This window comes from Alligator mississippiensis, chromosome 15 (genome assembly GCF_030867095.1).
Source record: "Alligator mississippiensis isolate rAllMis1 chromosome 15, rAllMis1, whole genome shotgun sequence".
Lineage (NCBI taxonomy): Eukaryota > Metazoa > Chordata > Crocodylia > Alligatoridae > Alligator > Alligator mississippiensis.
The window spans coordinates 30,900,770-30,914,046 of record NC_081838.1 but is presented as its reverse complement, the minus strand read 5'-3'; the positions used below and the strand labels follow the sequence as shown (position 1 = coordinate 30,914,046).

General features: G+C 67.0%; 4 protein-coding genes across 11 annotated transcripts; 2 read left to right on the top strand and 2 right to left on the bottom strand.

The window, feature by feature from the left end:
* Positions 1-520: 520 nt before the first annotated feature.
* LOC106739392 (urokinase plasminogen activator surface receptor) lies at positions 521-3,853 on the bottom strand. Of its 7 annotated transcripts, XM_059719121.1 has the most exons (9): positions 3,743-3,853; positions 3,230-3,299; positions 2,967-3,080; positions 2,570-2,608; positions 2,071-2,217; positions 1,814-1,951; positions 1,286-1,462; positions 1,031-1,210; positions 521-809 (listed from the first exon to the last, which is right to left on the bottom strand). In XM_059719121.1, the coding sequence occupies exons 2-9, from the start codon at positions 3,276-3,278 to the stop codon at positions 610-612; spliced, it is 1,044 nt and encodes a 347-aa protein (XP_059575104.1). In that variant the 5' UTR covers positions 3,279-3,299; positions 3,743-3,853; the 3' UTR covers positions 521-609. The 7 variants fall into 7 exon arrangements, with proteins under 7 accessions (XP_059575104.1, XP_059575106.1, XP_059575103.1 ...); XM_059719123.1 differs by lacking the exon at positions 3,743-3,853 and having other exon boundaries at positions 1,103-1,210; positions 3,230-3,658; XM_059719120.1 differs by lacking the exon at positions 3,743-3,853 and having other exon boundaries at positions 3,230-3,655.
* Positions 3,854-3,996: 143 nt separating this feature from the next.
* LOC102576385 (interferon-inducible GTPase 5) lies at positions 3,997-8,124 on the bottom strand. The gene is made up of 3 exons (XM_014604425.3): positions 7,738-8,124; positions 5,940-6,528; positions 3,997-5,676 (listed from the first exon to the last, which is right to left on the bottom strand). The coding sequence occupies exons 2-3, from the start codon at positions 6,518-6,520 to the stop codon at positions 4,527-4,529; spliced, it is 1,731 nt and encodes a 576-aa protein (XP_014459911.2). The 5' UTR covers positions 6,521-6,528; positions 7,738-8,124; the 3' UTR covers positions 3,997-4,526.
* Positions 8,124-10,325, top strand: LOC109283767 (uncharacterized). Its single transcript, XM_019490152.2, has 2 exons — positions 8,124-8,825; positions 8,995-10,325. The coding sequence occupies exons 1-2, from the start codon at positions 8,137-8,139 to the stop codon at positions 10,028-10,030; spliced, it is 1,725 nt and encodes a 574-aa protein (XP_019345697.2). The 5' UTR covers positions 8,124-8,136; the 3' UTR covers positions 10,031-10,325.
* A 402-nt stretch (positions 10,326-10,727) lies between these two features.
* Positions 10,728-13,068, top strand: ZNF576 (zinc finger protein 576). 2 transcript variants are annotated; one of them, XM_019490137.2, is made up of 4 exons: positions 10,728-10,894; positions 11,021-11,143; positions 11,908-12,059; positions 12,135-13,068. In XM_019490137.2, the coding sequence occupies exons 2-4, from the start codon at positions 11,097-11,099 to the stop codon at positions 12,650-12,652; spliced, it is 717 nt and encodes a 238-aa protein (XP_019345682.1). In that variant the 5' UTR covers positions 10,728-10,894; positions 11,021-11,096; the 3' UTR covers positions 12,653-13,068. The 2 variants fall into 2 exon arrangements, with proteins under 2 accessions (XP_019345682.1, XP_019345674.1); XM_019490129.2 differs by having other exon boundaries at positions 10,728-11,143.
* Positions 13,069-13,277: the final 209 nt, after the last annotated feature.

The following is a 13,277-nucleotide window of genomic DNA, read 5'->3' as shown; positions in this document are numbered from 1 at the left end:
GCTCCCTAGCCCCCTGCTCCCCTGTCAGTGCCCGTACCTGCCCCCCACCGACAACCCAGGCGTCCGGGCTCCCTAGCCCCCTGCTCCCCCCTCAGTGCCCGTACCTGCCCCCCCCCGACAACCCAGGCGTCCGGGCTCCCTAGCCCCCTGCTCCCCCCTCAGTCCCCGTACCCCCCCCCGTCCGGGCTCCCTGCCCAGCTGCCCCCCGCGGTCCCCGTGCCCCCCCCCAAACCCAAACGTCCGTGCTAATTCGGCTGCCGCGCCCTCGCTCCCGACCTGTTCTACCCCCCCCCCGGCGGGGACCCAGGTGTCCCTTCCAGGTGTCCTGGCGCGACAGGGGGGAACCCAAGCGTCCTGGCCGTGGGCGGGGGGCACCCCGGGGCCCGCACGTCGCAACCCTGCCCCCTGGCGGCCACTGGAGGGACGGCGGCCTGGATGCCTAGGTTCTCCGCTCACTTCCCTGCGATGCCCACCCGGGGAACACAGGCGTCCGGCCCGCAAAAACCAGTCCGAGCCCAGCGGCTTCCCCCAACGTTTATTTCCACCCCTTGGAGCTGAGGGGTCCAGGTGGGGTGAGATGTCTGTGTTACTGCAATGTGGCGGGACCTTTCACAGCAGGCGGATCAGGCCCAGCAGGGGCGGCAACAGGAGCAGCAGCGAGGAGGGCCCGGCGCCGGGATCCTCTCCCCCATTGCACAGGGCCCCCTCGCAACACCGGACGGCGGCACCACGGCTCAGCCCCAGCCCCCGCGGCCGCTCGTGGCACAGACGTTCCAGGGAGCAGCCTCGAACCAGCGTCCTCCCGGCCTCTGGGGGGAGGAGTCGGAGAGGGGGCGGATCCTGTGAGAGACCCCGCCCAAGCCTGGGAGGAGCCACAAGAAACCCCACCCCCAGCAGAGAGAGACCTGCAACACAGGCGTCCCTGGGTGGGCCGGCAAGTGAGCGAGGTTAAGACAAGAAGGGCCCCTCCCACTGGAGGGTGGGGCCGGACCCCTGGGTGGGAGGGGCCAGTCTGGACCCCGGCCCTCACCTGTCACGTTGACGCACATGGCCTGTGCCCCGCGACATGCGACCTGGCTCCAGTTCCCGGTGCCGCACTCACCATGGCCGGTCTCGCAGCAGCTGGCGCAGTGCAGCCCGTTCTCCGGCTGCCGTCTGGTGCCTGCAGGTGGGAGATGCGCACCGTGGCTGTAGGTCCGGAGTGAAGGGCCTGTGGGTCAGGAGTGTGGGGCACAAGGGGCGGGAGGCTGCAGGTCAGGATTGAGGGGCACGGGGTGGGGGTTACCTTGCTGGGAGAAGTGGCTGCAGAGGCTGCGCAGACCTGGGCGTCCATCGTTGCAGAGGGGGGTGGAGCAGCAGCTGATGTCCAGGCGGCCATGGAGCTGGGGCAGCTGGTACTGTTGGCGGCAGAGTGTCTCCAGCGCGCAGGTGCGGTAGGTCAGGTGCCAGGCACCATCCGTCACTGTGGGACGGGGCTATGAGACAGGGCTGGGATGCAGCTGGGGTGGGTGTCAGGGCCGGTACCGTAGGCCCGGGCTGCAGCTGGCTTTTGGGCAGGCATCGGGGTTGGTATCACAGGACCTGGGATGTGGTTGGCTCTGGGGTGGACCTCAGGGCTGGAATCACAGGCCTGAGATGTGGCTGGCTCTGGGCAGGGGAGCTGGGATGGGTATCACACCCGGGGATGCAGCTGGCTCTTGGGTGGGCAGCAGGGTGGGTAGCACAGGCCTGGGATGCAGCTGGCTCTGGGGGAGCATTGGGGCTGGATGTAACAGGGCTGTGGGATGCCCCTGGCTGGGGGCGGGGCTGTTACCAGTGAAGTCCATGCACTGCGTCATGTCGCCAGCGCAGGGCACGGGGGTCGCATTGCCGGGAGCACAGTCCCCGGTGCCGCGGTCGAAGCAGCTGTAACAAGCCATGCCGTTGGGCTGTGGGGCGCTCGCTGATGGCACTGGGGTGGGGGCAGGACCCGGTTAGGTGGGGGGAGGGGTCCTGCCCCCCCTGCCCTCCTGAGTGCAATGAGTTGCCCAGGGCTCAGGCCTCCCCACCCCAGGGCCCAGGGGCCAGTACCTCCAGTGAAGGGCCCATTGCAGAGGTCGCTGGCACAGAAGTAAGTGTCATGGACCTCACGCTCGCCGCCCACGTACACCTTGGCTGTGCGGTTCTCCGCGTTCTCGCCCGAGCAGCCCTTCAGCACGTACTCAGCCTGCTCCAGGCCTGCAGTGCACTGGGGGTTAAAACTGGGACCTCCAGGATCAGGACCCCCCTGCTTCACTGGCCAGGATCAAGACCCCTCCCAGCCAGGATCTGAGCCAGGATCCAGTCTGGATCAGGGCTGCCCTCCCCACCAGCCAGGATTGGGACCCTCTACCCCCAGCCAGTCTGGATCAGGACCCCCAGCCAGGATCAGGGCCCCTCATCCCCGTCCCCCCACCCCCCTGATTCTTCACAAACTCCAGTCCCCTCTGGGTCTCTGGCACATCAGAGGTTAAGCCCCCCTCTACCCCCCGACCTGTAGCCAGCCCGCATCGGGCCCCGGATGGGAGCTGCCCCCCGCCCCCCAGCTCACCAGGCAGCATCACCACCCCGCTCTGGTTCTCCTTGGTGTCTGCAAGGCAACAAGGTTGTGGGGGGTAAGTCCCCCCCCGACCTCCAGCCCTTCCCCCACCTCCCGGGGACCCCTTATCCCCCCTGAAGACCCCTCATCCCCAGCCCCCCTCTCCAGGAGTCCCCCAGCCCCTCTCCCACCCGCCAGGAACCGCCCCCCATTCCCCAGTGAGCCCCCCCAACCCCTGGACCTCCAGGCCCCTGGAGACCCCTCCGCTCTCCAGGACCCCCCAGAACCCCCCACCTCCCAGTGACCCCTTAAAACCCACACCCAAGCCCCCAGGAGACCCACAGCCCCGATCCCCCTGGATACTCCCCCACCGCTCCCAGCCCCTCTCCCACCCCCCAGCACCCCGTACTGAAGAGGCGGATGGAGGAGGAGAAGCAGGCGCGGTCGCGCGCCCCGCAGCGCTGCTCGGCCTGGACGCACTCCTGAAACATGCCCACGCACTGGTAGCAGCGCAGCGCCCGGCCTGCGGGGACAGCGACGGGACCCAGGCGTCGGGGCCTGGCACCCGGCTCTCACCCCTAGGCCTCACTGCCCTCCCAGACAGCCCAGTTGTCCGGGCTCCCGGCCCCTGCTCCGAGCCCCGCAAAGAACCCAGGCGTCCGCCCCCCTCACCTGCAGCCAGCAGCGAGAGCAGCACCGCGGCCCCCAGGGGAGCCGCCATCCCGGGTCCCCCGCTCGGCTCCTGGTGGGGAGAGGAAAGGAGCGGGGGGCGGTCAGAGCCAGGATCGGGGCCGCTCCGGGGATTGCGGGGCTGGCTGTTAACGCTGAAGCCTAAAGACGGGGCTGGGGGCTGCCGTGGTCTCCAGCAGAACCCCCCAGCCCCGCCGGCGGGAGGGGGGCTAGGACCCGGACATCTGGGGTTTCGGCAGCTGGGAGGCGCTGGGGGGTGGAGCTGGGGCCCCTGGATGCCTGGGTCTTTTTCCCATGAGTGGGAAGGGGCAGGGTGGTGTCAGCAGCAGGCACGTGCTGTGGGGGGCCTTCTGTGAGCTCCCCGGACGCCTGGGTTCCCCCCAGCTCGGGGGGGGGGGCAGTGAGGGCTGGGGGTTGGTCAGAGCAGGGGGGCTGGGGTCCGGACGCCTGGGTTCTCGGGGGGGGGGGGGGCAGACGCCTGGGTCCCCGCCTTACCGGCTGCGCGGCGTCTCCGGCGGCGGCTCGGGGCGCTCTGGGATGGGGGTGCGGGGCCGCTCCCAAGGGCGGAGGCCACCAGTTGCCCTAATTAGCGCCCGGCTCAGCAGGTTGTGTCAGCCCCGCCGCCTGGGTTCTTCCCAGGTTGGGGGGGCAGAGAGCTCAGGCGTCCGGGCCCTCAGCCCCCCGGCTCCTCCCCCGCTGTAACTACTAGCCCCCCACCCCACGTCACCAAGAAGACTCGGAGTTGGGGAGCAATTAAAACATGTGTTTTATTAATCATGGGAAGTCCCGATCCAGACCCGATCCTGGGCACGGTGGAGGGCGGCGGGTGGGGGGCAATGAAGCAGTTGGGGGGGGTCTCTCCCTCTAGGGGCCCCGATCCAGACCCGATCCTGGGTAAGGTGGGGGCAGTGGCAGAAATAAGGCAGGGAGTGGGGGTCTCTCATCTCTAGGGGGTCCCAATCCAGGCCGGATCCTGAGGGCTCTGGCTGGGGCAGGGGGTGGAGTTGTGCGGGGGTCTCTCCCTTCTAGGAGATCCCGATTCAGACCCAATCCTGGGCATGACAGGAAGTGGGAAATGAAGTTGGGGTCTTTCCCATCTAGGGGGTCCCAATCCAGACCTGATCCTGGGCACAGGGGGGAATGAAGTAGATGGAGGTCTCTCCTTTCTAGGGGTCTCGATCTGGACCTGATCCTGGGGAAGGTGGGGGTGGTGAAGTGAGGGGATGCCAATCCTGGTCAGTAGTGGGGGATTCTCCCTCTAGGGAGTCCCAATCTAGGCCTAACCCTGGCCTGGACAGGGTTCAGTGGGCAGGGGCTCCCCGAAGGCCCGGCATAGCACACGGTGGGCATCCTCAGCCAGCTCCTCGATGCAGTGGCCCAGCAGCGCATGGGTACAGCGAAAGGTCAGGCCTCCAGCCGCCAGTGCACCACAGAAGGGCAGGCGGTGCACCAGCAGCTCAAGCGCCAGCCCACCCAGTGCCCCGCCAGCTGCCCGGCCCAGCAGCCCCTGCACCAGCTCACGGCTCAGACCCCGGCCTGGCGCACTGAGCACAGCGGCCCGCAGCACCGACAATGTTGTCCCACTGCGTGCCGCCAGCCCCGCCAGCCCAGCGGCATGCAGCCCCAGGGCATGGCGGTATGTGGTCAGGGCATCCAGCACCAGTGGCACATCGCAGCTCAGTGCCAGCCCGGGCACAGGCACGGCAGCTGCCAGGCTGGCTGCCAGCGCCACCTTCCAGGCCTCAGCATGCAGTGCCCGGCGTTTGGCTTCCACCAGCGCTGGTGTTAGTGGGGGTAAGGCCAGCGTCAGTGCCCGGGCCTGCTCCTCCGGCAGGGCTCGTACCAGTGCCTCCCATAAGGCTGCAAAGTCATAGCGCTCTGGCCGTCGAGTGCTGAGCACGAAGACAAGAGCATCTGGCAGCCCCAGGGCCGCCAGCTCCTCCTGGCTCGCCTGGCGCAGTGCTGCAGCCTCCTCCTCCTCCAGCACCTCTGCAGCACGGATGAAGTAGCCATGCTTGCCCGCGACACGGCCCAGCTCCATGTGGCTGTTGCCAAAGGCCGCAGTGGCAAGGATGAGGATGATGTCGTAGGTGGTAAGGGTGTCCGGTGCGGACGTGGGCAGGTCCCAGAGCACCACACCGGGCTGCGCAGGGCAGGGGTAGGCCGTGGGCTGTGGCACTGGGGTGCCAGCAGGGGCGGCCTGGGGGTCATCATCAGCCAAGCCGCGCAGCACATTGAGCAGGGGCTGTGTGCTGGTACCTGGTGGCCCCACCACAGCTATGGCCAGCCGCGTGGCCCAATGCGCTGCCAGCCCCCGCTCTAGCCATGCCACCACAGCTTCCAGCCCACCCAGTTCAAAGGCCTCTTGGAGCTCAGCCGCTTCCCGCACCCCAATCACCTCAAAGTCACACAGCACCCGGCGCAGCAGCCTGTGGGGGGAGGGGGCATGGCCTCAGGGGAGGGAGCTGTGGGGATTGGGGGGGGGCTGGATAGGATGGGACAGGGGCTGAAAAGGGTGGGACATGAGGGGATCTGGGGTGCTGGAGAGGGTGGGACACTGGGGGAGTCTGGTGGAGACAGAATATGATGGGACATGGGGCTGTTCCCCCTTCCCGGCCCCTGCCTCTGTGGCAGAAGCCCCCCCCCACCCCAGAGACACTCCCCTCCCCCCCTCAACAGCCCTTCCAGGTACCTCTGGCAGTGCTGGGCCTCGTCGAGCAAGGTGGCACGCAGCTGCGGCGTGTCCAGGCCATGGGGCTGGAGGCTGCAGATGAGGAAGAGCGCAGGGGATGCAGGGACCCCCAGGCTGTGCAGGGCGTGGGTGCAGGCCTGCCGCAAGGCTCCCAGTGCAGCCTCACGGGCCTCACACCCACCACCCAGCAGGCGCCGTAGTGTGTGCAGTGCCAGGTCCGCCTGGGTGCGTACAAAGATCACGGTCTTCCCGGCCTCCCGTGCTGCTGCAGCCACTGCCACCTCCTGCGGCCCAAAGAGCGCGGCACTGGCCACCACCACCACATCGGCCTCAGCCAGCCAGGCCTCGGCACCCGGCACCAGTGCCCGCTCCCACAGCAGCAGGCTGGGCTGCGTGGGGTCGGGGTGCAGCTCAGGGGGCCCCGGGGCAGGTGGGACCTCCAGAGGGGCAGCATGGGGGTCAGTGGGTGCCAGTCCCCGCGCTGCATTGATCAATGCTGTCTTGCCGCAGCCTGGCACCCCCAGCACCAGCACTGAGACTTCAGCCAGCTCCGCAACATCTGCAGTGGGTGGCTGCGCCATGGTGGGGGCTGCGGGAGAGAGTGTGGGGGTGAGGGGACCCCAGGGCAGCAGCCCCCCAGGATTGGGGCCCTGATGCCCCCCTACCTGCAGGCCAGTTCCTGCAAATGCCCAGCACCCACCGGGGGGGGGGGGCAGGGGGATGAATGGATGGACAGAGAGATGGGTGGATGGATAGAGAGATGGATAGAAGGATGGTTGGGTGGGGGGGGTAGGTAGAAAGGTGGATGGAGGGACGGACAGAGGGAGAGATTAGATGCTCTCCTTTATCCCTTCATGTATCTACATAGCCATCCCTCTGTCCACCTGCCCAACCATCCACCCCCTTTCTATCCCCATTTATTCCTCCCCCTATCTATCTATCTATCTATCTATCTATCTATCTATCTATCTATCTATCTATCTATCTATCTAGTACCTACACGCCTACATATCCTGGCACTCCTCTATCATCTCTCCCTCCGTCTGTTTGTCTGTCTACCCACCTACCTACCTACTTATCCTTCCATCCACCCATCCCTCTGTCTATCTACAGGAGGCTGGATGGAATAGGAGAACAGATAGAGGGATAGACAAATAGGTAGGTGGACAGACAGACACTTGTGGGGATGGATGGATGGATGGATGGAAAGGCAGATGGATGGATAAAGAGGGGGATGGTTGGATGGATGGACAGACATGAGTAGGCTGGTAGAAGGATGGATTGACCAATGGACAGATAGGTATATAGGGGGTGGATGGATGGATGGACGGACGGCTGGATGGGTAGGTAGGTAGGTAGAGGGGTGGATGGGCGGACAGATGGGTGGGTGGATGGAGGTGTAGGTAAGTGGCTGGTTGAATGCAACGCAGGGGTAGGCGACGGGAAGCCGGGTCGGTGGACGGACAGATGGACGTGGGGGTGGATGGAGGACGGACGGACGGAGAGAGATACACGCGGCTAGTGGCTAGATCAGGATGTGGGGGGGCGCGGACGCCTGGATACCCCATACTGGGGGGGGCTTGGACCCTTGGATTCCCCTAATGCGGGCGGGTGGGGGAGCGGCTCGGACGCCTGGGTTCCCACGTGCGGATAGAGGGAGGGAGTGGATGGGGAGACGGGGCCTCGGAGGGCCCCCTGGGGCCGGACAGAGGGAGGGAGAGAGGGGCCCCGGGGTGGAGGGGCAGAGGTGGGGGGGCGGACACACGGACACGGGGGACGGGGGGTTCGCGGTGCCCACCCTTCGCCAGGGCCGCTCCCGAGGCCGTGTGTCCCCGCGGCCGTGTCCCGTGTCCCGGCCCCGCGGCTGCGCGTCTCGGCCCCGAGCAGCTAATGGGCCCGGGCGGAGGCGGAGGCGGAGGCGGTGCCGGAGGTTTCGCTTCTCGGCGGAAGGAAGCGGAGACGGACGGCGGCAGCACCGGGGACAGCGCCGCCCCTAGGACACAGGCGTCCGGGGCACCCCAGGCACCTCCCTTCCAGGGAGCCCAGGCCTCCGGCCCCCGGCCCCCCGCCCCCCCGGGCGTCCGCCCCCCCCACCCAGGCGTCCGGCTCCCAGCCCCCCCTTCCAGGGAGCCCAGGCGTCCACCCCACTCCGCACTCCAGCTCAGCCCCGAGAACCCAGGTGTCCGCCCCTGCTGCCATGACGGCACCCCCCGTCCTGCCCCGCTCCTTCCTGGCCGAGACCGAGGCCCTCCTGGCAGCCCAGGACCCTGCGGTGGCACCGGGGCAGCTGCGGGCGCTGGAGGGGGCGGCCAAGGGGCTGCAGGTGCACGTGGCAGTGCTGGGCCCCTGCCGCGCCGGCACCTCCAGCCTGGTGCAGGCCCTGCTGGGCTCCCCGCCCCGGCTCCATGACCCTCATGCCTTCTTCCAGCCACCACCACTCACTCCGGTGCCGCCCACACCCCACGTGCCACCTGCGCTGCCCAGCGCCGTGCTCTGGGACCTGCCTGGGCTGGGGCCCGATGAGGTGCCTGAGGCCTACGTAACGCAGCTGCTGGGCCTGGCACCCTTTGCCTGCCTGGTGCTGGTGCTGCCGGGGCCACCGGGTGGCAATGATGTGGCGATGGTGCGGGCAGTGCAGGCGCGGGCGCGGGCGCTGCCTTGCCTGGTGGTGCGGACAGGTGCTGACCTGGCGCTGCACACAGCCAAGCGGCGCGGCCACACCATAGCCCGGCTGCTACCCCAGCTCCGGGCCCAGGTGTCAGAGCCACTGGCCCGGGCTGGTCTCAAACCCCTTGGCATTGCTGCCGTGTCCACACTGGAGCCTGACCGCTTCGACTTTGCCTGGCTCGAGGATGCGCTGGTGCGTGAGGTGCTGCAGCTGCCCATGTGAGTGACCGGGGCTGAATGCCTGGGTTTTCTGAGGGGGGAGCAGTGGGGGCTGGGGGCCTGGACACCTGGGTTCTCCAAATGGAGGAGTAGGCTCTGGTGGGTGAAAGCAGTGGGACCTGGGAACCCAGATGCCTGGGTCCTAGCCCCTGCCTCCCTCCCGCTGCAGGCTTGACCCTGGGGACCTGCTGGAGGAGCTGCCAGCTGTGCGGGAGCGGACGCTGCGGGCACTGACTGAGGTCTGCGCTGGGGGCAGCCTGGCCGAGGCCCCTGGCCTGCTCCGCGCTGCACTGGCTGATGCCTCCCAGCTGCCCGTGGATGTGGCCGTGGTGGGTGAGCCCGGCTCAGGCCATACCTCCCTCATCGCTGCACTGTGCGGCAATGCCCCTGGCATCCACACGCTGCCTGGTGCTCCCGGCCTCACCCTGTGGGACCTGTCGGATGCAGGCACCGTGGACCCAAGCCGCTATGACCTGCTGTTGCTCACGACCTCCAACGTGTACCGCGAGCCCTTCATCCGCCTGGCCCGGGCAGCCGTTGCTGCTGGCCGGGCCCTCATCATGGCCCGGACACAGGTGGATGTGGACCTACGTGACCCCACCGGCTCTGTGGGCCTGAGGGAGCAGCTGGTGCAGGAAGGCCTAGCTGAGACCCGCGTATTCCTGTTGTCCTCCCATGAGCCCCAGGCTTTTGAGCTGGGCCGGCTGCGGCAGGCACTGGCCGAGGAGGCTGCAGGGCTTCAGCGAGCAGCACTGCCAGTCATTATTGGGCGCCTGGTGCGCAGGGAGCGGCGCCAGGTGCTGGCTGAGGCCTGGCGCCAGGCACTACATGTCTGCCTGCGCCCCATGGAGGATGCTGGGCATGGCCTGGCTACAGCCCTCCAGGCCAGCGCAGCCACCTTCGGGCTGGATGAGGCCTCCCTCACTCGTATGGCTATGGCTGCCAAGCTGGAGCTCCGGGAACTGCAGGCCCAGATCAGGTGCCCCTGGGCACAGATGGTGCAGCCCAGCATGGTGCTGGAGGCTATGGCACCATCACCGTCCCTGGCTGCCCGGCTCTGGAGCTATGTGCCCTTCTGGGGCAGCCCGTCCGTGCCCCAGCCCCAGGTGACACTGGAGGCAGCCTACCACCTGCTGAGCCAGGCGGCAGTCGAGATGGCCCTTGATGCTGAGCGTGTGCTGCTGCGGGCCTGCACCCTGGGGTAGGGGCAGGACCCAGGTCGGATGCAGCTGGCTCTGGGGTGGGCATCAGGGCTGGGTGTAACAGGGCCTAGGATGCTGCTGGCTCTGGGGTGGTTCCCCTCGTCCAACAACACAACAGCGTTCCTTTATGTCTCAGGGGTCACGCCGATCCCGTCCCAGGGTCTTGCACCCACACGTGTCTGTGTCCTGCCTATGGGCCGTGGGGGTCTGCTGCATGTGCCCCCCTGTGGCCCCTGCCTGTGGCCTCTGCAGAGCCCCAGAGCTGCTTCTGTCTGTTGAAATAAATGTTTTGCTTCCACTTGTGGCTGCCACCTCATTTCGTGGTCCCTTGGATGCGGCAGGTGGTTGCAGTGCATTGTGGGACAGCACTCTTTGCACCCCAGTGCATGGAAACTTGAACTGGGTGGGAGGAAGGTCTGTGCCCCAGCGTATGCTTGGAAAGAAGGGAAGCTGGGGGCTCTGTGCCCAGTGTATAATGGGGATCTGGGGTCTCCCTGCCCCAAGGGGCCACACTCAAAGGCAACTAGGAGACAGCCACCGCGGTGCAACCTGGGATCACGGTGGTGGGGCACGTGGCACCCCCTGCAGGCGGCCTGAGACCAGCTAGCAAGACTGAGGCTGCATCGCGCATGCGCTGGGAACCAGGGCAGCGCCAGGGCGCACGCGTACGATCCTGTCTGGAGTCCGCCATTACTGGCAGCCTGCGGCGCGTGCGCACAATCCTCGCCTCTAGTCAGGTGCAGCGTCTGTCTAGTTGTGCGCACGCGTTACTGGATGCAGCCTGCGGTAAAGGGCTGCCCAGTGGCCACTCCACGTCTGTGAGGTAGCCACAGAGGTGCCTGATTAGGAGCGGCGACGTTTCCACGCGTGAGGGGCGCAGCCAACTCACTCACAGCACCGGGAGGGACCCCTGCGCTGGGACAAAGCCGGCGGGACCGGCCAGAGGCCGCAGAGCCTCTAGAACCGGGATGACTGATTTTCTTTTCCGCTCAGGGGCTGGTTTGGGCAGCCCCGCCGGAAATAGGGCGGGATTCTGGCTGGGGCAGGCACCGGAAACAGGAAGTAAGAGATGAAAACGGGGGAGGGGAAAGCAGGGAGAGAGAGGAGAGGAGAGAGGTGAGATATATGGGGGGCTCGGTCTACGGGTCACATGGGAGGAGGGCGCCGCGGGGGAGAGGGAGCGGGTACATGGTGGAGTCAGGGGACCCCTTTGTTATTGGGGAGGGGGAAGAGGGTTCTGGGGGGCACTGGGAGATGGGGGGGTCAATGGAGGGTGGGGGGTTGTGGGGAAAGGAGCGGCTAGGGGGAGGAGGCTCCTTGTGGGGGCAGGGGAGTGCGGGGTGGAGGATCCCCGCTCCTATCTTGGGGTAGGTTGGGGGGGCAGATGGAGCTTCCTGTGGGGGGTTGGTAGGTGGGGGTCCATGGGGTGGGGTGGGCAGCATGGGGCAGGTTAGCGGGGCATGGGGTGGGGGGAGATCCCTGGGGGGGTGGAGTTTGGGACAGGCTGGGGGGTCTATGAGGTGGGGAGGAATGTGGGAGCTCTCAAGGGAGGGAGGTTGGGGGGGCATGGGGTGAGGAAAGATGGTGCTCCTTGGTGGGGGATTGGTCTTGGGGGTTTTTAATGGGGTTGGGCAAATGGGGAAGCTCCCTGAGGGGGTTGGAACACAGGGCAAGGTTGGGGGGGCTATAGGGTGGGGAGGAATTTGGCTCCTTGTCAGGGGGATGGTTGGCAGGTTGGGCAGGGTCCACAGGGAGGGGAGCAATGGGGGAGGAGCGGGGACCCCCCCACTGTGAGGAGGGCAGGGGGTAGCCTCCATCCTGCTGACCCCCCCCCCCCCCCCCCCGCTCACTTCACTGCATCTGTGCCCCCTCCCTGCAAGCACGGCCATGTCTGATGTGGGCTCAGCATCGCCATGTGGAGCCGTTCCATTGGCCCCACGGGAGCGCTCCCCGGTCCGTACCCCGCCGCCCGGCCCCGCCTGCGCGGAGGAGGAGGAGGATGAACCCAAAGCCTCGGTGGCCTCGTCGCTCTGTGAGTACTGCGGGAGCCCGGGGGGAGGGGGACGGGGGGGGGTCCCGCGCCCTGACCCCCTGCCCCCCTCCCTAGATGGTCTGGGCTCCAACCAGTGCTTCCACTGCTTCATCACCTTCCCGGATGAGAAGTTCAAGGAGCGGCACATGAAGCGGGAGCACCCTGAGGACTTCGTGCAGGAAAACCTGCGTGGCACCGTCTTCGTCTGCTTCATCTGCGGCCGGGCCTTCGACAGCTCCCGTGCCCTCATCGGGCACCAGCGCGGCCACGCGCCCCCCCCGGCTCCCTGCCCTTCCTGCCACCGCCTGGCCCACCAGTGCCCTGACTGCGGGCGCCGCTTGGGCCCCGCGCTGCGCCCACGCCTAGGCCCCACTACCGCCACCCCTACCCCCCGCGGCCTCCCCCACCCCTGCCCCGACTGTGGCAAGAGCTTCCGGCAGCTCTCGAACCTCCGGCGCCACCAGGCCTCACACCAGCGCCCGCTGGAGCTGCTGCCTACCCGAGCCTACGCCTGCACAGAGTGTGGCCAGAGCTTCGCCCACGAGGCTGGCCTTCATGAACACTACATCCGCCATGCACGTGGCGAGCTCTAGCCCCCACCCCTGCTGGCCGGAAAGAGAAGGGGGGGTCCTCTCTGTACAGCTGCTGTCCTCAGGGAGGGGGGACAGGAAGGGAGAAAGTAGGGGGGTTTCCCTTAGGAGTGGGGGCTGGGACTTTGCAGATGTCTGTTGGGGCACATGGGAGACATGGGGGAGACCTCCCCGTTCCCTGGCCCCCTCCATGTCTGAGCCTTGGGTGCTATTTATATGGCCAGACCCCTCCCCAGTTCTGGGGTTTCAGATGGTCTCAGAGCAACACGTGTCAGGGGCAGGTAGGGGAGCATATCCCCCCACAGGGGAGGGTCCCTGGGAAGTTGGGGGGGTTGACAACCTGCAGCCCCCGCAGCTTTGGCAGGAGTGAAAGGTTCTTATTTTTCATATGGAGAAAAAGAATAAAGATGATCCGTGGCTGCAGGTGTCATTGTCTCCTGCCTGCCTGGAGTTTGCACTGGAGGTCACCCCAATGCTATGCTGGGGTCTAGGGAGGTTCCTAGTTGGCAGCTGGGAGTTGTGTCCGCATGCCTCTGCCGGCACCGTGGGACTGGGTGGGGAGAGATGTCAGTCCCAGCCCCAGAGACTTTCTTGGTGTAAACCCTGCTCCTGTCCCTGCAAACCCATG

Bases quoted from the DNA above. Each gene is read 5' to 3' on its own strand.
- ZNF576 (XM_019490137.2), top strand. From the start codon at position 11,097: ATGAAAACGGGGGAGGGGAAAGCAGGGAGAGAGAGGAGAGGAGAGAG. The intron at 11,144-11,907 runs GTGAGATATATG...CCTCCCTGCAAG, and splicing joins AGAGAGAGGAGAGGAGAGAG to CACGGCCATGTCTGATGTGG. The intron at 12,060-12,134 runs GTGAGTACTGCG...CCCCCTCCCTAG, and splicing joins CTCGGTGGCCTCGTCGCTCT to ATGGTCTGGGCTCCAACCAG.
- LOC102576385 (XM_014604425.3), bottom strand. From the start codon at position 6,520: ATGGCGCAGCCACCCACTGCAGATGTTGCGGAGCTGGCTGAAGTCTCA. The intron at 5,677-5,939 runs GTACCTGGAAGG...CTCCCCCCACAG, and splicing joins GAGGCCCAGCACTGCCAGAG to GCTGCTGCGCCGGGTGCTGT.
- LOC109283767 (XM_019490152.2), top strand. From the start codon at position 8,137: ATGACGGCACCCCCCGTCCTGCCCCGCTCCTTCCTGGCCGAGACCGAG. The intron at 8,826-8,994 runs GTGAGTGACCGG...CTCCCGCTGCAG, and splicing joins GAGGTGCTGCAGCTGCCCAT to GCTTGACCCTGGGGACCTGC.
- LOC106739392 (XM_059719121.1), bottom strand. From the start codon at position 3,278: ATGGCGGCTCCCCTGGGGGCCGCGGTGCTGCTCTCGCTGCTGGCTGCA. The intron at 2,218-2,569 runs GTGAGCTGGGGG...AGTGCACTGCAG, and splicing joins CGGGGTGGTGATGCTGCCTG to GCCTGGAGCAGGCTGAGTAC. The intron at 1,463-1,813 runs GTAACAGCCCCG...CCCGTCCCACAG, and splicing joins GCAGTGCATGGACTTCACTG to TGACGGATGGTGCCTGGCAC.